The sequence below is a fragment of the Podarcis cretensis genome (genome assembly GCF_951804945.1).
Source record: "Podarcis cretensis genome assembly, chromosome: 16".
NCBI lineage: Eukaryota > Metazoa > Chordata > Lepidosauria > Squamata > Lacertidae > Podarcis > Podarcis cretensis.
Genome location: NC_137186.1, coordinates 104,964 through 125,798, shown reverse-complemented (window position 1 = coordinate 125,798; position 20,835 = coordinate 104,964). Strand labels below are relative to the sequence as shown.

The 20,835-nt window shown below is 53.0% G+C and overlaps 2 protein-coding genes across 7 annotated transcripts in view; one reads left to right on the top strand and one right to left on the bottom strand.

Annotated features, from left to right (window-relative positions):
- Nucleotides 1–1,348, top strand: part of INSRR (insulin receptor related receptor) — a 45,474-nt gene extending 44,126 nt beyond the window's left edge. For all 3 annotated transcript variants that reach the window (XM_079957493.1, XM_079957492.1, XM_079957494.1), the window contains exon 22: nucleotides 267–1,348. In XM_079957493.1, the coding sequence (XP_079813619.1) occupies nucleotides 267–612 (346 nt within the window). In that variant the 3' untranslated portion in view covers nucleotides 613–1,348. The remainder of the gene's footprint in view (nucleotides 1–266) is intronic.
- A 984-nt stretch (nucleotides 1,349–2,332) lies between these two features.
- PEAR1 (platelet endothelial aggregation receptor 1) overlaps nucleotides 2,333–20,835 on the bottom strand; it is a 38,371-nt gene continuing 19,868 nt past the window's right edge. For 2 of the 4 annotated variants that reach the window (XM_079957496.1, XM_079957495.1), the window contains exons 8-22: nucleotides 19,906–20,042; nucleotides 16,752–16,964; nucleotides 16,158–16,332; nucleotides 14,767–14,887; nucleotides 14,361–14,524; nucleotides 13,592–13,694; nucleotides 7,753–7,899; nucleotides 7,427–7,555; nucleotides 7,073–7,201; nucleotides 6,364–6,582; nucleotides 5,913–6,025; nucleotides 4,883–4,997; nucleotides 4,374–4,436; nucleotides 3,774–4,007; nucleotides 2,333–3,475 (exon numbers count right to left, since the gene is read on the bottom strand). In XM_079957496.1, the coding sequence (XP_079813622.1) occupies nucleotides 3,312–3,475; nucleotides 3,774–4,007; nucleotides 4,374–4,436; nucleotides 4,883–4,997; nucleotides 5,913–6,025; nucleotides 6,364–6,582; nucleotides 7,073–7,201; nucleotides 7,427–7,555; nucleotides 7,753–7,899; nucleotides 13,592–13,694; nucleotides 14,361–14,524; nucleotides 14,767–14,887; nucleotides 16,158–16,332; nucleotides 16,752–16,964; nucleotides 19,906–20,042 (2,226 nt within the window). In that variant the 3' untranslated portion in view covers nucleotides 2,333–3,311. The remainder of the gene's footprint in view (nucleotides 3,476–3,773; nucleotides 4,008–4,373; nucleotides 4,437–4,882; nucleotides 4,998–5,912; nucleotides 6,026–6,363; nucleotides 6,583–7,072; nucleotides 7,202–7,426; nucleotides 7,556–7,752; nucleotides 7,900–13,591; nucleotides 13,695–14,360; nucleotides 14,525–14,766; nucleotides 14,888–16,157; nucleotides 16,333–16,751; nucleotides 16,965–19,905; nucleotides 20,043–20,835) is intronic. The other 2 variants (XM_079957497.1, XM_079957498.1) reach the window with 2 other exon arrangements.

Below are 20,835 nucleotides of genomic sequence, written 5' to 3'. Positions count from 1 at the left end.
CCTCCCCTCCCCTCCCCTCCCCTCCCCTCGGGCCCCTTGCTGGCAGTCCTTGGGCTGTGCCTGGCCTGTGGGGGTCTCCCCATCCTCCCCATCTGGGCCCCCACAGCAAGGTGGCTTGAAACACTCCTCCTCTTGGGAGCCAGCAGCGGTCTGGTGTCAAGGCTGCCTTGTGGAGCCTTTGGGGGGGGCGGTGCAGTAGTGGAGGGGGAAGTGACCCCCTGCCGTTCTCACTCTCCACCCCACTCCCGCCCTTGTGGATCTTCCAGCCACGAGCTGATGACCTGGTGCTGGCAGCAGAACCCCCGCCTCCGCCCCACCTTCGCCCAGATCCTGGAGAGCATCAAGGACAACATGAGCGCCGCCTTCCGCACCCACTCCTTCTTCTACAGCCTGGAGAACAAATGCTGCAGCTCCTGGGAGGCTTCGGACACAGAGACGGAGCAGCTACTTCTGAGTGGGGAGGAGGAGGAGGAAGCAGCACCTGAGCCGGCCCCCCCTCAGGGCGCCCCCATCCTCAACGGCAGCCCACTCCTCGCTCTGGGCCTTGGCAGGGACCCCTTGCAGAGCCAGCCTACAAACTTCTGCCAACCCAATGGGAAGGTGGGCCTCTGAAGAAGGGCCCCACCCTGGGGCCCACCTCACAGGAGACCCCCCCCCTTGCCCTCTTTGGGACCTGCGGAAAAGCCAGGAGGCTTCTGGGCTGCCTACCATGGTGGCTGGAGCGGAGAAAGGACCCCTTCCAGGAGGAGGACCACCTGGTGACACTCCCTCCCTCAGGGTGATAGATGGAGTCTCTTTTTAGGAGCAGATGACTTGACTGGGCGCTCCTTTTCTTCCCGAGGGCCTTGGCCCGTTCTGGCCGCCTGCAGGTTGCCTTGCAGGCATTTCTCCCTTCAGCCACTCTGGAGAGGGGGTTGCTGTGGGCAGTCTCCTCCCTGCCCCCCATCACTGTGGGGAGAATTTGCAATCCTGCTGCTGGGGGCGAACTGGCTCTCCTCAGCGGTCCAGGAGCCAGAGATCCACTTAGGCTCCCTGTGGCAGCCTTGCCCAGGGATTTCACGCTCCTTTGTGGGACTGGTGCACAAGTCAACTCCTGGGCCGTGGGGCTAAAAGGTGCAGCCAGCGCCTGTGAAGGAAGCTGAAGGCCAAATGGACTGGCTGAAGAGCTCCCTCGCTTTGGGAAGGTCAAAGGACGGGCAGACTTTCCCACAGCCCATTCCTGACTCTGGGTGTGTTGGGGATGAGGGGCCACAAATGTGTTCATCCCCACAGCCACTTTCCTTTATATCTTTCCTTTATATCTCACCTCTCTTCCAGAATGGCACCCAGACTGGCATACTTTTTTTTTTTAATAAATAGAACAGTAACTAACTGCCTTGAGAGAGGCTTCCCAGGAAGTCTCCCATCCAGTGTGGCCTTACTTTGCAAAGTCCCAGATTCTGGCCTGGCAGCTGGGGCCTCCTCCCCACTGCACTTTCCCAGCTGTTGCAAGGATCTCTTCAGACCAAGTGGCCACTTCAGTCCTAATGCCTGCTCCTTGTCACAGACGAGATCCTGCAGTTTCACTGGTCTCCCCAGATGTGGACTAGAAGCACTGGGGGGGGGGTCAGTATTTTGCTGAAACTAAGGGGTTCAGGTGAGGTCACTCCCTGGATGGGGGGATCCTCTCTCCAAGCAACCATTTGTGCTGCTTTGGATTCTGTGCTGGAAGAAAAGTAGGGTATAAACATAAGAGCCCCATCTCTGGAGCTGGCTGTGGGTGGGTGGGTGGGTGGGCTGCATGAGCTGCTCCTCCTCTCCCCCATTACTGCAAAGGTGCTTTTGTTATATTGCTGGATGTGATCGGCTGCTTCCACAAAGTGAAGTGCAAGCCTTTGAATTCTGAATAAACCAGTTTGTCCAGGTGAGCCCGATGGGAACCTCTTTTATCAGCATTGCAAGAGGCAGCTCTGCTAAAACTTGCTTCCAGCGTAAAGAACTGAAACCAACCTCCCTCCCATAGGAATTAAGTTTCTAATGGGACCAGGTGGTTTTTATAATTAGCCCAACTGCAGCGGTGTGTGTTGTGTGTTAAGAGAGGGTCGCTGCGGTGAGAGGGGTTATTCCTCTGCATCAGCTGCTGGCTCCATGAAGATTTTTCCCTCACACGGACACACACAAAAACACGTGTGTGATATAAGTGCATCTGCTCCAGCTCTGGGCATCCCCACTGTGCTCATGTGGCGCCTCTAAGGTTCATAAAGGAATGTGGGCTTTTGACTGGAAAAGGTGCCCTGTTTCCCTGGCGCATTGATCTTTGAAGACTTTTCAAGAGTTTCTGACAGTGCAAAACTTGGCTTACAGAGAGTATGTGACCCCTTTGTACATGGATTTACAGACTCCTGCAAGGAAGTCAGGCTTATGAGTTCTGCTGGCTCATCCTCAGTTAAGCCTTTTCCTGTTGCAAAATAAGCAAGACTGAAACTGCCTGTTTGGACCTTCCAGGAGACAGTTTGGGGAAGGCAGATTGCAAGCTGTGGTTGGGGAAAGGGATTCTTGAAACAAAGGGTCGTCCTTGTTGCACCTTGTAATCCAGAGCGAAAACACGCAGGAGGCCTCAAGAAGGGGGCTGCTATAAAATGCAGGGGGGGGGGGAGAAGAGACAATTCCTTTGAACATAGGAGTTCACTGAGATGAAGAACTTTCTAATGGCAAGAGCTGTTTGACATTGAAACGGACTCCCTCAGAAAGTGGTGGCTCTCCGTCCTTGGAGGTTTTAAAGCAGAGCTTGGATGGCCACCTGGCTGGGATGCTCTAGTTGAGATTCTTGCATTGCAGGGGTTGGACTAGATGACCCCCTGGGGTCCCTTCCAACTCTATAGTTCTATGATTCTAATGAAGGTGATCTCTGTACATGGTGCAACCCCGTTGGCCTATAAGGTGCTTTTCCCCTGCCCCACTTTGCTTTCTTTCATGGGACTGAAGAAGTGGCTAGTCTCTGTCGAAGTTGGGGGCAGGGAAGAGACAGCGAGAACTGCCCCCACCCAAGAAGCGCTGGAAAGGAGCCAAGCAGCCGTCCGTCCCCTTGATGCTGTGGCTCTGCTGGTGGCTGCCTTGGGGAATGATCCCAGCTAGTCAAAATGCCAGCCCAGGAGACTGGGCAAAGTGGTTCCTCTAGTGGCGCTGGGGCCCAGATCCGCCACATCCTGCCCCCATGGCAGCTGCGAAGAAGCCTGGTGCCCGGATGGATGAAGGTCCTGCTGCTGCTGAGCCAGTTGGAACTCAGTCCTTCCCTGAGAAGGCGGGGGGGGGGCAGGGGGCTCTGGCCCTCCTCACCGGTCCTGCCTGCGGAGGGGGGGCGATGGCGGGTAGTGCCTGACGGGGGGCACGTCGTAGTGGGCAGGGATGTGGCTGTTCTTGGGGGAGTCGTAGTGGTTGGGGGGAACGGTGGAGGCTGCGTGTGAAGAGATGCCTCCTGCGCAAACCGAGCAGCTGCCTGGAATGGGGAGGAAGAGGAAGAAGGAGGTCAGCGTTTCCACGGGACACAGAGGAGGGCGCAAAGTGAGGGCACGGAGAAGCTCAGCCCAGTTGCAAAAATGGAAATGTTGAGGAACAGAGGAAGCTGCCATCTGCTGAACCAGACCAACAGCCCATCTCAAGCTCGTCTACACTGACTGGCAGCTGCAGCTCTCCAGGAGTTGAGGCAGGGAGTCCCTCTCTGCCTGGCACTGAGCTGCATCCCTTGCCACCAAGCAGGAAGGGAAATGAGAGCCATAAAACACCCCCCCCAATACCTCCTGCCTCCTCCTTTTCCTCCTCCTCCTCCTCCTCCAGGCTTTGGGCAGCCTCCTCAAAGAGGCCGATCTCGGCGTAGGACATCTCGCGCTTGACGGGGGACTTCATCTCCATGTAGCTGCCCTCCGAGGGCTTCCCTGTGAGGATGGGCAGGTCCTTGATGGTGGCATAGGGGTTCTCGCTGCTCAGGGAACTGTCGCTCCGTCGGTACAAGGTCTCCTCCTTGGCGTAGCCTGGAAGGGGAGGAGGGCTGAGGGGTCAGGGAGGGGCTTTGAGCAGTATCACGGGCCCCCTGAAGGGCAGCCGCAGACCCCACCCTGGACTTGGTGGCACCAGGCAGAAGTGAGGCCAGAAAGGGCCCACCAGAACGATCCAGGGTTGGAGCGACACCCCTATGAAGGAAGGTTGCAGTATTTGGGGCTTTTCAGTTTAGAGAAAGGAGGAGGAGGAGGAGGAGAGACGATTGGAGTGCATAAAATGATGCATGGTGTGGCAAAGTGGGCAGAGAAAAGTTTTTCTCTCTGATAACACCAGAACTTTTGGACGCTACTCGCCAGGATGGCTATGCTGTGCCCTCCACAGGCAGGCAATGCTCTTACCTTTGCTGTAATACCTTCCAAGTCCGTTAGTGTAGCTGTAGCTGCGGTCCATCTGGGGGCCTCCTGCAGAAAGGGAAACGGAGTCCAGGAGGGGGAGGGATTCTGTTGGGTGAAGCCCCAGAACCTATCAGTGAGGTTCAGACCTGGCACAGCACATGTGGAGGAGAGGACACCCTGACCAGCTGATGGTGGAAACAGACTCATGTGAAACCTCACAGCGACACCTGCTGCCATTTGGGGTCCATCAAGTTGCTGAAGGTGGTTCTGGAACATCCCTTGCTCCCCCGTTTCCAGGGAGGCCTCCAGGTTTGCAGGAAAGGCCAAAGCCCTTAGGGAGAAATGTGTGCTGGGGTGGCTGCCCTTTGGGGAAGGTTCTCTACACGAGCGGCAATGAGGACAAGGGCACTCTGTGAAAAAGTGGCCGTGTTCCTGAGTGACGGGCACAGATGGGTCTCTTTGCCTCAGCCCAGGGCTCGTGGTGGAGGAGGAGGGAGATGCCACAGCCTTACCTGGCTCCGCCGGTGTGGCCCTGTGGTGCTTCCAGTCGGCGGGCAGCGTGGCGTTGCAGTCGGCCCCACACACTCCCGGCCAGTCTCGCTCTAGGCTCTTTGTGCTGCTGATCAGCTGGGGAGGGGGAAGAAAACTCAAACAAAAGTTTCTCTCCAACAATTAAGATTCTTTATCCAAGACATCTGTGAAGGCTAGGGGTGGAATGGGCAAGGGCCTGGCAGATGAAATTCCTGCCTTGGGGTGGGGCTTGTTATGGGGCTCCCTTTCCGGGTCCATGTTTAAGCACGTGGCTTCTGTGCTCCATGCACGTCTCCCTGTTTAAAACCCATCCTGGAAAGTGTCTGTCTTTATTACTGACCACAGCCAAGTGGGGCCCAGCAACATGGAACTGTCCAATGCCAGCTGTGGTTTGCAAGTGACCAAAATTGTACCCTGCAGAAGCCACACTTGGCACCATAGCTGGCTCCCTCCAGGGGTGCAAATCAGAAGAAGCCAAACATTACAGCTACTTGGGTTTTGGTTTGCACACAGGTGCCCAGACTGGTGAGCGGAAAGTGACGCTGCCGCCACTTTGGAAGTTCTGCCTCCTGCAGCAAAGAGCCCAATCCCTGCGCACCTCTCAGAAATGGGAGAGGAAATGTCCCTTTAGACATGCGTTTCTTTATTTTCCAACTCTAAAAGCACACATCTGACAACACACAATAAACTTCCTGGCAATTTTGTAATCCTATGCTGTAAATTACAGTAGACCCGCAACCTAACAAAATGGCAGCTTTGTGTCAGTGGTCCAGGAATAAATGAATGAATGCCAAGTGGGGAGAGAGCAGTTGAAAAGGGCCGCCTGAGATCTCACCAAGGCCCCCTGTCCCTTCCAGGGGTCTTGCCTTTGTGCACAAACCCCCAGAATGTAGCCCCCATGTAAGTTGTGGGCCTACTGCATAATGAGTGCCCAAACGCCCTCGCCAGGTGAAAGGCCCAAGGCCCCAGCCAGCCCCGGAGTGGGGCTGCACTCCCCGGAGAGATCCTTACCTTGCTGGGGCCAGGCTGCTCAGGGGGGCTGGGGCAGGGGAGGCTGGGGCAGCAGGGCGACAGGGTGTGGTAGCTGGGGTTGGAGTAGTAGTGGGCGCAGCTGGGAGGGACGTCTAGGCAGAAAGGCAGATGGAGACAGGTCAGTACAAAAGCCCCCCATTCTCTGGAAATTCACCGCCCTCACCATCCCGCCCCAGCCCAGTTTCATAGATATTGTCGAGCTGAATCACAGAATAGCAGAGTTGGAAGGGATCCCAAGTGTCATCTACTCCAACCCTCTACAAAACTATAGGGTGGCCATGCTGGCAGGTGACTGCCCAACCTCTGCTTAAAAACCTCCAAGGAAGGAGACCTCTTCACCTTCCGTTCTTACTGTCAGAAAGTTCTCCAAGACTTGAGTCTTGCTTTGTGAGGGTGGCGTGAAGAGAGAGCCAGGCGGGGCATTCCTCACCTGGCACGGCGTACTCTGAGGCATCCATCCTCGTTGTGGTGTAGGCCACAGCCGTGTGGCGATGCTCCTTGTCCTTCTGCCAGTGCCGGTAGCAGAGGAAGGCCGCCAGCATGCCCACCAGCAGGACAGCCAGGGTGACAATGCCCATCACGGCCCCCAGGGAGGGGTTGCCAGCAGGAATGGCAGGAACCATGGTCAGGGGGGGTGGGTCGAGTGTCCCTGCACAGGGAGGCAGCAGAGTTGCACCTTCTTGCCAGAAATGGGGACCCCCATCTCTTGAAGAGGGTGGACAAGCTCCCCCCTCCAAGAGCTTCTCTCCTCCTGGGTTCAGAGGGAACCACCTACCCTCCACCATTTAGAGACTGGCAGACAGGAGGAGATCTTCTCACCTCCCCACCTGAGCAGAGCCATTTCAGTTTCTCCGCACCTGTCTCTGCTCACAAAAGTCTATTGTGGTGGATGCCCAAGGGGCACTTTGACCTGCCACCCCCTTCTTCTTCCTCCTCCTCCTCCTCAAACCAGAGAGTTTTAGCATTGGAAGGGTTCTCCAAGGCTCATCCAGTCCAAACCTCCCACCCTGTAATGCAGGAATCACAGCTGAAGCATTCTCATTCTCCTCCTCCTCCTCCTCCTCCTCCTCCTCGCAGCTGAGAGCCCCTTTCACTTCATGGGAGCGGAGAGAGGGAAGCGGGGGCCTCTTCGTACTTACGGGTCTCACAGTGGGCTCCAGTGTAGCCAGAGGGGCACAGGCACCTCCCGGAGTCTGGCTCGCAGGGGGCCTCCCACCAGCACTGGCACCGTTGGGTGCAGCTGGCCCCAAAGAACCCTGCAGGGCAGCCTGTGGAGAAAGCAGAGCAGGCATAGAGGCGGCGGGTGGGCCGCCCACCGTTTGAAATGTAGGCAGAGTCCTCCTCCTCCTCCTCCTCCTTCACAGCCAAGTAGCACAGGCACCCTCCCTTGGGGCACAGCAGCCAGCAAGAGGGTTGTGCCCAGGACTGGCCGTGTGCCAAGGTTTCTCCCCCTCCTCTCCGCATTGTCTCCTTCCAACAAGTGGATAACTCACGTTCGGAGCAGTCACTGCCTGTCCAGCCAAGAGGGCAATCACACAAACCGTCCACTGGGTGGCAGATGGAGTGGTTGGCACACTTGCAGGGCACAGAGCATTTCTTGCCGTAACGCCCTGGCTGACAGGCTGGGGGGGGGGGCGGGAGAGAGGGAGCTCAGTGCCAGAGCAGCAGACTTCTTGGGCTCCCCACCGCCTGTCCCCGTGGGGAGGGCAGTCTGCCCCGGCAGCCAGGGCCACCACTGAGCCCACCGAGACTCAGCCCATCTGACACGCCCCCTCCCCCACTGGGCTGGCTCTCTTGGTAGGCTGGCTAGCTTACTTACGGCGCTGGCAGGTGGCACCCCGGAAGCCTGGGGGGCAGTCGCAGCTCCCATCCTTGGGGGAGCAGGTGGCCCCGTTCTTGCAGAGACACAGCTGGCTGCAGTTGGGCCCCCACAGGCCGTCTGTGCACTCCTGGCTGCAATTGGGGCCTGGGGGACAAAGGAGCAGGAAGCAGCTCAGCACCACCTGCCTCGAGTCGGGGAGGTGAATCCTAGAGGCATGGATTGCTCACAGAATCATCATAGCCTTAGACTACAATCAGAATTGTAGAGTTGGGTGGGACACCCAGGATCATCTAGCCCAACCCCCCCCCCCCCGCCCCCAAATCAGGCTTTTCACTCAGCCTTAGACACTTTAACAGCCAGTTTCCCCTTCTTTGTAGAGACAGAAAACGGCTATTACCAGTTTTCCGATTGTAGATTTTCACCAGCAGACAGATAAATCTCCAATTTGCCATTTTTCTTGTCCCACAATTTATTAAGAGAGGATGCCAATCTTTCTACCCACGAAGGGTGCTTACATGGCGCTGTGGTGAACTAAAAGTGATTCCTAATATTTAGTTGGAAACTCCTGTCTAGCATTTTGAATCCCTTGGTTCAGGTCCTCCCCTCTGGAGCAGCAGAAAACAAGCTTCTTTCATCTTCCTGTGACAGACCTTCAGGCTATTATTAGTATTATTAGTATTATTAATTACAATCATCATCATCATCACATGGCCTTAGGACAATTGCTTTTTTTAAAAAATAATATTTATTAAGGTTTTGAAGGTTACAAATAAGACAGAAAAACACCAGATTAAACAAAAAACAAAACAATGTATCACCTTAAAAAAAGAAAAGAAAAATAAGAAAAATAAGAAAAAATAAGAAAAAAGAGAAACAAAAAAAAGTCAAAGAAAAAATAAAAACAAAAGTAGAAAACACATCAAACCTTCACATAGTATATCTTTCATTTGCTTGTTTCCTTGACCTCCTCCCACCTCCCCTTTTTGTATTCTAATTCAATTAAATATTTCAGCAAATCCTTTCCCTCTTTTTCTCCTTAAAATTAATATATCTATTTGAACTTCAGCTCTTAAAACATTTCCACTAGGGTCATAAAAATTTCATTCCACGATTTTTCATTCCCTCATTAAATTTTACAAAATTTCCAAATATAAACTTTAAATTCCCAATCTTCTTCCACTGTCTCCTCTTCCTGGTCTCGGCCTCTGCCGTCCCTTCTGTCAACTCCATATAGTCCATCAACCTGGAGATCTTATATCCGAGGCTCTTAACTTTCAGCTGATTCCCTGGTGGCCCGCTGGAATGCGGAGTTAACCAGGGCTATCGACTGTCTGGCTCCGAAGCGCCCTCTCCGATTGCATGGAGCCCGGACAGCTCCGTGGTTTTCTTCGGAGCTGAGGGCGATGAAACAATCGCTGAGACGGCTAGAGCGTCGGTGGCAAAAAACTCACTCCGAATCTGACCGGACACAGGTTAGAGCTCAACGTCGAGCCTACCAAGTGGCGATAGCGACGGCGAAGAAGACTTTCTTCACCGCCTCTATTGCATCTGCAGAAAACAGTAGCAGGAGACTCTTTCAGGTGGTTCGTAATTTAACGGAACCACCTTTACCACCGGGGCCTTGTAAAGACCCCAAGATCTCCTGCAACGATTTTGCAAAGTTTTTTGCAGATAAAATCACTCATATTCGGAAGGAGCTAGACACCACCGTGGGAGCAGTGCCGGGGCGGGAGAGTGCTAGAGCTCTGTCTGGTCAAGTTGCATGGAATCAATTTCAATCCGTTACCCCCGAGGATGTGGACAGGCTGCTTGGACGCATGAAACCAACCACCTGTCTCCTGGATCCTTGCTCATCCTGGCTAATAAAAGCAAGCCGGGAAGGGCTGGGCGATGGGCTCTGCGGGGTGGTGAATGCTTCCCTCTGTGAGGGAACATTCCCGGATCCGCTGAAAGAGGCGGTCATTAAACCGCTTCTTAAAAAACCATCTTTAGACCCGGCCAGTATGGCCAACTATCGCCCAGTCTCAAATCTTCCTTTCTTGGGCAAGGTGATTGAGCGCGTGGTTGCTGAACAACTCCAGGCACGCCTGGAGGATGCGGACCATTTGGATCCCTTCCAATCGGGATTCAGGCCTCATCATGGGACTGAAACTGCCTTGGTCGCGCTGGTTGATGATCTCCGGCGAGCTAGGGACAAAGGTGAGAGCTGTTTCCTAGTTCTGCTGGATCTCTCAGCGGCCTTTGTTACAATCGACCATAACATCCTTCTGGACCGTCTAGAGGGGCTGGGAGCTGGGGGCACTGTTATACAGTGGTTTCGCTCCTTCCTCCTGGGCCGTGTTCAGAAAGTGGTGGTGGGGGATGAGTGTTCAGACCCCTGGGCCCTCACTTGTGGGGTGCCTCAGGGTTCCGTCCTCTCCCCCATGCTTTTTAACATCTATATGAAGCCGCTGGGAGAGATCATCAGGGGGTTTGGACTGGGTGTTCATCAATATGCAGATGATACCCAGCTCTACCTCTCTTTCAAATCAGAACCAGTGAAGGCGGTGAAGGTCCTGTGTGAGTGCCTGGAGGTGGTTGGAGGGTGGATGGCGGCTAATGGATTGAGGTTGAATCCTGACAAGACAGAAGTACTGTTTTGGGGGGACAGGGGGCGGGCTGGTGTGGAGGACTCCCTGGTCCTGAATGGGGTAACTGTACCCCTGAAGGACCAGGTGCGCAGCCTGGGAGTCATTTTGGACTCACAGCTGTCCATGGAGGCACAGGTTAAATCTGTGTCCAGGGCAGCTGTGTACCAGCTCCATCTGGTACGCAGGCTGAGACCCTATCTGCCTGTGGACTGCCTCGCCAGAGTGGTGCATGCTCTGGTTATCTCCCGCTTGGATTACTGCAATGCGCTCTACGTGGGGCTACCTTTGAAGGTGACTCGGAAACTACAACTAATCCAGAATGCGGCAGCTAGACTGGTGACTGGGGGCGGCCGCCGAGACCATATAACACCGGTCTTGAAAGACCTACATTGGCTCCCAGTACGTTTCCGAGCACAATTCAAAGTGTTGGTGCTGACCTTTAAAGCCCTAAACGGCCTCGGTCCAGTATACCTGAAGGAGCGTCTCCACCCCCATCGTTCTACCCGGACACTGAGGTCCAGCACCAAGGGCCTTCTGGCGGTTCCCTCACTGCGAGAAGCCAAGTTACAGGGAACCAGGCAGAGGGCCTTCTCGGTAGTGGCGCCCTCCTTGTGGAATGCCCTCCCACCAGATGTCAAAGAGAACAACAACTACCAGACTTTTAGAAGACATCTGAAGGCAGCCCTGTTCAGGGATGCTTTTAATGTTTGATGTATCATAGTATTTTAATATTCTTTTGGAAGCCGCCCAGAGTGGCTGGGGAAGCCCAGCCAGATGGGCGGGGTATAAATAATAAATTATTATTATTATTATTATTATTATTATTATTATTATTATTATTAACTCTTCTTCAAGTCCCTTCTGCCGGTCTTCTTCATAATCTTTAGTGCTAAAAAGCAGATCTCGGGGGAGCTCCATCCCAACAATGCCTTTATTCCTTCTTAACAGGGCAGCCAGATTTCCATAGTTAAAGCTAGGATCCATAAAGTGTTCCAAATCTTGTTTCAAAAATCCTCCAAACCCAAATGTCCCAAAAGCTCCAATCTCCTCCTGACCCAGCTCCATATCCCAAAAGTCAATTGATCCCTGCATTAGGGAATCTCTCCAACTTTCCTTTTTCCAGACCAGGCCAGGCTCCAATCTTCAAAATCTGGCTTTTTCTAGTTTCAGTCATAAAGGGCCTCAATTTGTATTCCTCAATTTGCATCTGCAAGGTCAAGGCTCCCCCCTGTATTACTCTAGGCTCGACCACAGCAACTTTCTCCTTCTCCTTCTCAACGATTTGTTCAGTCATGATAAATTCCTGTGCCGGATCCTTGACAACTTCTGTGTTGATACCCACTTTTGATCCCAAGATGACAACATTAGTGGCCATAGCATCTATCTGTTTATGAAGCTTTTCCAGCAAATAATTTGTCTTATAAAGTGCAGACACTAAATCTTCCCTAACCGACATTCTTGGGATGTTCAAGGTCAAATTCTGGTTTCTCACAGTCCTTATCATACAGCTGGATGACTCCACTCTACTCTTGTAACAGTTTCAAAAACTCAGTCCTTTCCAACACAATTCCAAAGGTGAAAAATAGTATCAATTTTCAGTTACTTTTTCTTCTTTTAAAACGCAGAGGCGGACAATGGAAACAGTATCTTTCTCTTGTAGCTAGCGTCAAATATGTACTGTTCACTGTCAATGGACTTTTTCCTTTTTTTTTCTTTTTGCAGCCTGTTCCCAGGTTCAGAGACGTGGTAGTTTAATTTTCCACTCTCTCCTGCAGGCACGCTTGGTCAAAATTTTCCCCCTCTTCCCCTGCTTCCAAGGGGGGTTTTATAGTTTCAATCAATGGAAATTTGATCCTTTACATGAAGCTTTCCAAAACCTTAGCTTACGAATACTTTGCTTCAGTCTATTTACAAAAAGGGGAGGCGGACTTCCTGTTTTGAGCCTTCCCCGTTCGATGCCAAATTAAAGTATTTAGAAATCCAATTTTCCGTTCTACTCACGGGTTGTTGTTTAAAGTCCAATTGTCCACAGGAAAAAGTCAGCGCTCTCCAGCAGCAGCAATGCGGCTTCACTCCGTGAAAGAAGCGGTCGATTCAAAGCACCGTGCCGCTCACCCCATGTCGCTCCGGATTCCCGATACCGGGTCTCCCCGCGAGTATGGGGGCGCAAAAGGTGCCAGCCCAATCCCAAGTTCACAGGCTCTTCCGCCTGTGATTTCCAAGGGTCTCTGCCTTCGCCGTGGCGGTTCAGACCCTGCTTTCCACGGAGCAAGTTCCTCCCGATCAGAGGAGCTCCGCCATTGCCGGAGGCGCTAACCCGGAAGTCCAGGACAATTGCTTTTTTGAGGCACTGAAGGAAATGCAAGGCAAGTCATGGCTTAGCAAGCAAAGCTTGCGGGGAAATGTATATATTTATGATTTTATTGAATTTCTATACTGCCCTTTAGCTACAGGGGAGTTTAGCCTGACCACCAACGTCTGCACCAGCTGAAGTTTCCAAATCACCTTCTCCAAGTACCTTCTCTACATTCTTACTAACTGAAACTCATCCATCACAACAGGGCTAGACTGTGCTCTGGACACCCCATGAGGTTCATTTGCTTTAACAGCAGAGTCAAGATTCGGGTGGATCCAAGAGATTTTACACTGAAAATGCTTCACAAACAAGTCACAGTGAGATCCTGCAGACTCTGCCACCTTTGTCAGGCCAGACTGTAGGAAAAGCTCTGCAGGACAGCACAGTGAGCAGGAGGCCTTTGCTGCTCTCATTGCCACTCGGGAGGCTCCCGGTTCAGTTGCATTTGAGCCGCCTATCAGGATAGTCCACATTTTGGCCAGGGCTTCAACAGGAGCGCCAGTCGTATCAGCTGGAAAATCCCCCTGAGCTGTCTGGAAACCCACTGGATCCATCAGCCTCCAAGGGTGGACCATCCTCATAGGGGTCTGTGCCCCCCGCACCTCTGCAAAGGTGAAAAGGTGAAGAAAGCCTCAATCTCAACAGGAAGTGATCTTTCCCTGACAAGGGACTGATGTCAACATGCCCCACTTTCAGATCTCCCTGAAAGAAGGAAGGGTTCCTCCAGCAGGCCTGCCTTGCCCTTAGGCCACTCACAGGTGGCTGGAACCCCAGCCTTGCCTGACAACCCCTAACCCTCTCCAGCCCAGGACCCACGGCAAGTGGGAGATTGAGCCCCGCCCCTGCTCACCTGTCCACCCAGGTAGGCAGTGGCATTGCCCCAGAACAGGATCACAGCGTTCTGCGTTCTGGCAGGAGCACCTGCTGCTGCAGCTGAGGCCGTAGAAGCCTTCCTGGGGGAAGGAGGGAGAGAGAAGGGGGCTTGCTCAGCCGTGCAGTGGACAGGAAGGCACAAGAGAAATCTCCCCACTAGTGGTTCTATCCCTCTTCGCCAGCCACCCCTGGATTTGGAAAGGAGGGACTGTCCCACCACCATCCCCTGCATAACTCTGGCAAGTCCCTGCTCCCCCACTCGTCAGGCAAGATGTCTCATGCACAAGAGGCATAGCCCTCTTCCAGCTGCCCAGGTGCCAAGGCAGGAGGCCGCTCCACAGGTGTGCCCAGGGGGCACCCCAGCTCTGCAGTGATACGGGTCATAAAGCAGCCCTTTGAGAAGCTCTCTTCTTGTCAGGCAGATCCTGGATCACCCAGACTGGGCACACAAGGAGCTGGCAGCCTCAGCTTTGGCAACAGACAGGGGCAATTGCCCACCCCACTACAATCCATTTGCCAGAAGCAGGGTGATGCCCAGCTCCCATACCCCGAGTTGAGCCATGTAAAGAGGGGAGGGGGAAACTGCCCACATGGTGCAGTGGGGGGACCTGGAAAAGGAAGTGGAGAAAGCCCCCCGCTCAGTGCCTCTCCCGGGACAGCCACAGCAGCCCCCCAAAGGAATCTGTCTATATATTGGTGGCAGCTTAACCCTGCTCCTTGCCCTCCCTTCCCCAAGGACCACCTACCGGGCAGGGCTCCTCACACTGGCGGCCATGCCAGCCTGCCGCGCATGCGCATGCCCCACTGACCGGGCTGCAGGAAGCTCCATTGGCGCAGCGGCAGGTCTCGTTGCAAGCAGAGCCCCAGGTGCCTGCGGGGCAGGGGAGGGAGCAGTCTGTGCCTTGCCAACCTGGGGAGGCAAAATTGGCAGAAAACAAGGTGCGCAAGGCAGGGAGGGGGAGAGAGGGACAACAGAGGTACACACAGAAATGGACCTTGGATTTTCTGCCCCCTCCTTATGCTTTGCACTAGCAGAGCATGCCAAGCCTGGCCAAGGGAAATAACTCCAGATGACCTCAAGGTATCTCTAAAGGCAGGTTCCCGTAACCTGCTGCCTCCCCACACCCCATGTCTCCCCACCACCTTTCCTACCTTCCTTGCAGACACAGGTCCCGTCAATGGGAGAGCAGGCGAGGGCATTGTGGCAGGTGCAAGGCAGGGAGCAGTTGACCCCAAAGGTCTCAGGAGGGCAGTGGCTGGAGCAGTGGGCACCCTGAGGGCACAAGATGGGCGTGAGGGGAAGGAGGGGCCACGCACAGCTGGGGGGACAATCCCCCCAATGCATCCCTTTCCTTTCTGGTGTTACCTGAATTTACGGAAAGGTTGGGGGGCTTGCCTCTCCAGCAGACATCATACCCCCCAACTACCAAACTCAACACAATCACTCCTGCAAATGTTCCCACAAAACACTTCATCACACAGTTTCTTCCTATCTCTATTCAAAGGGCCTCCACTGCACATTACAAAATGCAACAGTTCACTGATAAATGTATCCAAGTCAGTATTGGATTTGCACCATTCCAACTTCGTTCTGTTCAGGAAGGAAATGGCTACCAAGAAGGGAGCCTGGCATGTCAGCAGCCATAATCCCTCAAGCCTGAGACCATGGGACTCAGCAGCTTCCTTGCCTGGGTGATAATCGCTGGCATCCTGGCCTCTGAGTGCCAGACACAGGTAGCCATTCCAGAAACACTAGAAACCCAACTTCAGTTTATTAGGACCTTGGTCAAGATCCAGGGGTGTGCTTATCTTGACCGGGAGAACAGGAACATGTACCTACTCACCTTTTGTTTTACTTAATGGGTGTGAGGTGGAGGTCAAGGGAGGGATGGGGGGAAACCTGATGCTCAGGTTTCTGCCAGAAGACCCCTCCCAGATTATGACATAGCTGTGCATATGATGTATGTGTGATGTTTCACTCAGGGTGTTGTGGGTAAAAGGGGAAACATAAAACAGCGAGCCATCCTTTGTGCAGGGCTTCTTTCTGCTTCTTCCATGTGGTAGCTGGAAGTCCTGTTGCAACAGTTCCTTGAATAAAAATCAGGCCTACAGACTGCTGTTTTGCTCCAGTACTCTTAGCTGGTGTCTTTGTCTGGCAAATCCAAGTGAGCCAGGAGTTTTCCTTTAACACTGGCATCAAGGGGAGGAAAATATTCCAGCACAGAACCAGGGGTGAGACCCCCTATCAGGATGCCCAAGTTTTTCTCTCCTGCAAATGGCCCTTTAAAAATTTTGAGACCCCCCCCCCCCAATCTGTTTCCTGCCTGCCCCACCTGGCAATGCAAAACCACAGAACCTTCAGAGTGGCCATCAGGCTGTGGGTTAGGAGAGCGATTTTACTTGCAGTTCCAATTTGCCACACCCTCCCTTTCAAATACACGATCCAGGCTCTGCTTGCCAGTGGGGCACAACCCTTTCCTGCCCCTGCTAGATCTAGCCGTCCGCCTAAGTCGGAAGCCCAGGGACCTCCGAGGGGGACTCACCATGTAGCCTGGCGGGCAAGCGCAGAGCCCCGTCTCGCCGTCGCAGGTCCCTCCGTTCAGGCACAAACAGGGCTCCTGGCAGCCAAAGCCGTGGTGCCCAGGGGGGCAGGTCTCGTTGCAGAAGAGTCCTGCCCAGCCCGGCTTGCAGGTGCATTCTCCCGAGAGTGGGTGGCAGCTGGGGGGGGGGGGGGACAAGGAGATGATGGCTGCTCCCGGACATCTTCCCTCGACAGCTTCTAGCTTCTCTGAGCCTGGAGGCCGGGGGGAGGGGGGAGGCCCAGAGAAGAAGGGCTTTGTGGGGGGCAGGGGTTGCAAAAGGCAAATCTTCCCCATGTGCCAAATGGGGACAGATCAGTGGAGAAGCCCGTCTCCCGCAGGGACGCCCCTGCCAGGGGGAAGAGCAGGAGGATTCAGGTGGGACCTTGCTCTTGAAGGAGGGCTGGGCCAAGAGAGATCCAGGCAGCCTCTGTGCAAATAAAGAGGGCTGGGAGGGCAAGGGGAGTTTCCAGAGCTTCTTTTCCACCTGGAAGTCTCATTCTAGGCTTCCAGTTTGCAGGTGACCAAAAGGAGAAAGAGGGGCACCTGCCCGTCTACCTCTGTGTGTGGTGCGGGTGGCAGAGGCAGGGCAGGTGGCAGGAGAGGCCGTGGAGACCTGGCAGGCACTTTCGCTCCTCGCAGCGGCTGCCCAGGAAGCCGGCTTCACAGAGGCAGGCTCCGTTGATGTGGAAGCAGCGCCCGCCGTTGGCGCAGTCGCACTCCTGCCCGCAGTCCTGCCCGTAGCGGCCGATGGGGCACTTCTCGCGGCACCTGAGAGCGTGGGGAGAAAGAGACCACGGTTGTTATGGATAACGATTTAATTTCCTGAAATGGGAATGTTTGCTTAGGTGGATTTGCTGTGTATTTTCAGTATGGTATTTTTTTCCTTTGGCTATAGCTCTCTCATGTGATTGGCTGACTGTGAGTCACATGGGAAAGGCATTCCATTCTGTTGTGACTGTTATTCCAGCAACTGTCATTTTTTAACTGCCTTTTCTGCTCTTCTCTCTGTGTGCGTGAGGGAGAATGGCCGAGAGAGAGGCTTCTTCAGGATCCTGAGTGCATGTCAGGGTGATCTGCCTCAAGTCAAGCAGACAGAGGAAGATCCCGAAATGTTAACAGGGAGAATCCTGTGCAGGAACAAAGTGAATAAGCATGAGATTGTAGGTATGTTCTCAGTTATATGTTTATGAAAGGAAAGTTATTTGACTATAAAAAGTCTGCATATTCTATGGTCTTTATCAATCACCCAGAAGAGTTATTTAGCTTCCTAGCTGTAAGCTACTCTGCATATCATCAACACAGACACACACACAGACACCCCCCCCCCAAACAAGGGGTGGGGTGCAGAAGGATGTAGAGCTGATCAAGATCCATTTAAGAAAGGACATCGTTCTTCAGTATGCGGTTTTATGAAACACCAATGACAGCTGGCAACAGATTTTGAATTTAACACCATCCCCGTGGCTGCTTTTAAAGTCTGAGGGATTATTTTTCTATATGAAGGGAAAACTCATGGGGGGGCAGGGAGGGGCAAGCCTTGTGGCTGGCACAGCTGATGAGAGAGAACTGGTGCAGCGAGGTGCCCAGGAGAAAGGAGCTTTGCCCCCTCCAGCCCCTTAGCTCAGCCTCTTTTGCCATGAATGGGGCTAAGGCAGGCTCCATGGGGGTGCTACAAATGCCCCCCAGGTGTGCCTGAAGCCCCCTGCATCCCCTGGCCTCCTCTCCTTCCTCTGACTTAGATGGGAAAACCATCAGGGGCTTAATTTTTCTCCTCCATTGTCTGCATTAAAAAGCTGGCAGAGAGCAGTGTTTCCTTCCCCTCCAGGCTGCATCCTTTTCTCACCCGGGGGGAAAGATCCACTTGCCAAGGGGGGGGGGCAACTGGCTTCCTCCACAAATACTCACCAACTGGGGCTGCAGCTGTTGAGCCGCACAGCAGGGAGAAGGAGGGGCTGGGGGCAGAAGGAGAAGGGGCCACGTGGGGCCAGCCTGTCCAGCAGCCCTGGGACTCCAGGAAGGGGGCTGCTGGACCACCCAGGGGCACAAGCTCCCCACCTGCTGGGGACCCTTGTAAGGCCAATACAGGTATGCTACTTAGGTATCCCTTGTCTTCCCATCATCATTTCTTTTTTTATTTGCCATAGGTTTTATTAAAGTCAAAAAAAGATATACAAAAGCTAATATCCAATATCTTTTTAGAATCCCAAAGATGAAATAAAATAAAAACACAAGCCAAAAAGAGGAACAGAAAAGGTGGGGGGGGGGGGAGAGAAAAAAAGGGAAAAGAATAAAAGGGAAACTTCTGATTCTTTGTTTTTCTGCTATATATAGAAAGTTATTCAAAACATCCACTCCAAGGTAATACCCAACTATTCCGCTTTCTAAAAACCAATATTTTCTTCAATTCTCAGATCCAGATATCATAAATTCATTTCCTTTTTCATGCAAAAAGTCCAAAAGGGATTTCCAGTCTTTAGTAAATACCAACAATTATTTTTCTCTAATTAAACACATCAGCTTTGACATCTCAGCTAAGTCCAATCATTTTAGCAACCATTCCTTCATGGTAGGTAATGAGGAATCTTTCTATCTTTGTGTAAATAAAAGTCTCGCTGCTGTGGTCATATATTGAAATAATGTTCCATGGTCCTTCTAATTATATATCCATTACTCCTAGAAGGAAAAGTACTGGCTTCATTTCATTGTTAACCTACAGCTCCCAATTCCATGTCTTCAGTCTCATCCGTTAGCATTTCTTCCATTTCCCATTTGAATTTCTCCATAAAGTCTGTTGCTAATTTTGTTCAACGTGTATTAATTCTGTAGGTTTTGTTTATTTCATCCACTTCCCCTCAAAATGGATGCAAGGCAATTAATCACTTTGTCCCCAATGTCTTCACCCTCCTGAATTTTAGGCAGAACTCTTTTCTCTCAGCTCCTTTAATGCCAAATTATCCAAATATATTTCCCTCTCTCTGTGTATTACTCCACTTTTGCAAAGTCTCCACTATCATTTAGTTACCTTATTTCTCCAGACAACAGAAGAATCCTTTCTTCTATCCTAAAGGTAAAGGTAAAGGTACCCCTGCCCGTACGGGCCAGTCTTGACAGACTCTGGGGTTGTGCGCCCATCTCACTCAAGAGGCCAGGGGCCAGCGCTGTCCGGAGACACTTCCGGGTCACGTGGCCAGCGTGACATCGCTGCTCTGGCGAGCCAGAGCCGCACACGGAAACGCCGTTTACCTTCCCGCTGGTAAGCGGTCCCTATTTATCTACTTGCACTCGGAGGTGCTTTCGAACTGCTAGGTTGGCAGGCGCTGGGACCGAGCAGCGGGAGCGCGCGCACCCCGCCGCAGGGATTCTTCTATCCTAGCAACATGCTAAGTCAGCCAAACGCCTCCCAATGAACTGTTCCTTCTGGTCTTGCCAAATTTTTTTTGTCATTTTTAAAATCCAAACTGTCCATATCATTTTTAATTTCATTTTTAATTTCACTCACCTTTTGAAGAGATTTTGCTTGTTCTACCCTCATCTGCTGTGAAATGTCAACAGTGAGTGGGTTTTCTATAGATGCCATTATTTCCTTTGCTGCCCTTTTCCTAGTACCCAAAATCATGAGTCTTGAGACTTTTTTTACCCCCCCCCCCCCATTTCCTGCTTCACTTTTTAAGCATGTGGACACCCCTGCTGCCCGGTGGAGTCTACTCACCTCTCTCCCGTGTAGCCTGGTGCACACTGGCACTGCCCAGACTCCTGGTTGCAGAGGCCTCCGTTGTGGCACCTGCACTCCCCTTGGCAGCTGGAGCCAAAGCGCCCTTCGGGGCAGCGGAAGGAGCAGATGGAGCCCTGCATGGGGGGGGGGTGCAGAGAGAGAGCCCCGATCACAGTGGTGCCAAGCGCAAACCCTGCCCCCCAAGGATCAATCCTACTTGTCCACAAGAAGAAGAAACAACCAACTCCCTGCCTGGGTGGAGGCTGGGGGGCACCTAATGGCCAGCGTGGCCTAGTGGTTAGCGTGTTGGACTGGGATTGGGGCGAAGCCAGAGTTCAGTTCCCCCACCCCAGCCATGAAGCTCACTGGGCATAACCTTGGGTTGGTCACCACCTCTCAGCCTAACCTACCTCACAGGGTTGTTGTGGGGGGCTGTTAAATGGGGAGAGGGAGAGCCCCTTGGAGGAAAGGCGGGATGCAAAAGTAATAATAAAATAAATGAAATGAAATCATGCCTGGGCATGACTGTCGAAGCCGGGATGACTCTCTCAATGGGATGCACAGAGAAAGAGGGCACTCTTCCTGACCCCCAAAAGCCTCCCGCCAAGGGACAGTTCAAGGGCCCCTGAGGACCCTCTTGCAGGGGGGAGATGGGGGGGGGAGAAAGAAGGCAGGTGGCCTGCAATGAAAGGAGGCGATAGCTGGAGATGAGGAAAGAGGAGCTGCAGAGCGTTTCTTGCCACACCCTAAGCAGAGAAGTAATATACAAACTGGGGGGAAGTGAGGCCAGAAAGCCCAGGGCCCTCACCTGCCCTGCAGCAAGGGGGCAGGAGGAAATCCCAGCCCCCACGTAGGTTGCAATGGATGCTGCCCCCAACCCCCCTGCAAAACTGTGGAATGTGAAACACAAGAGCAGTCAAGTACAAC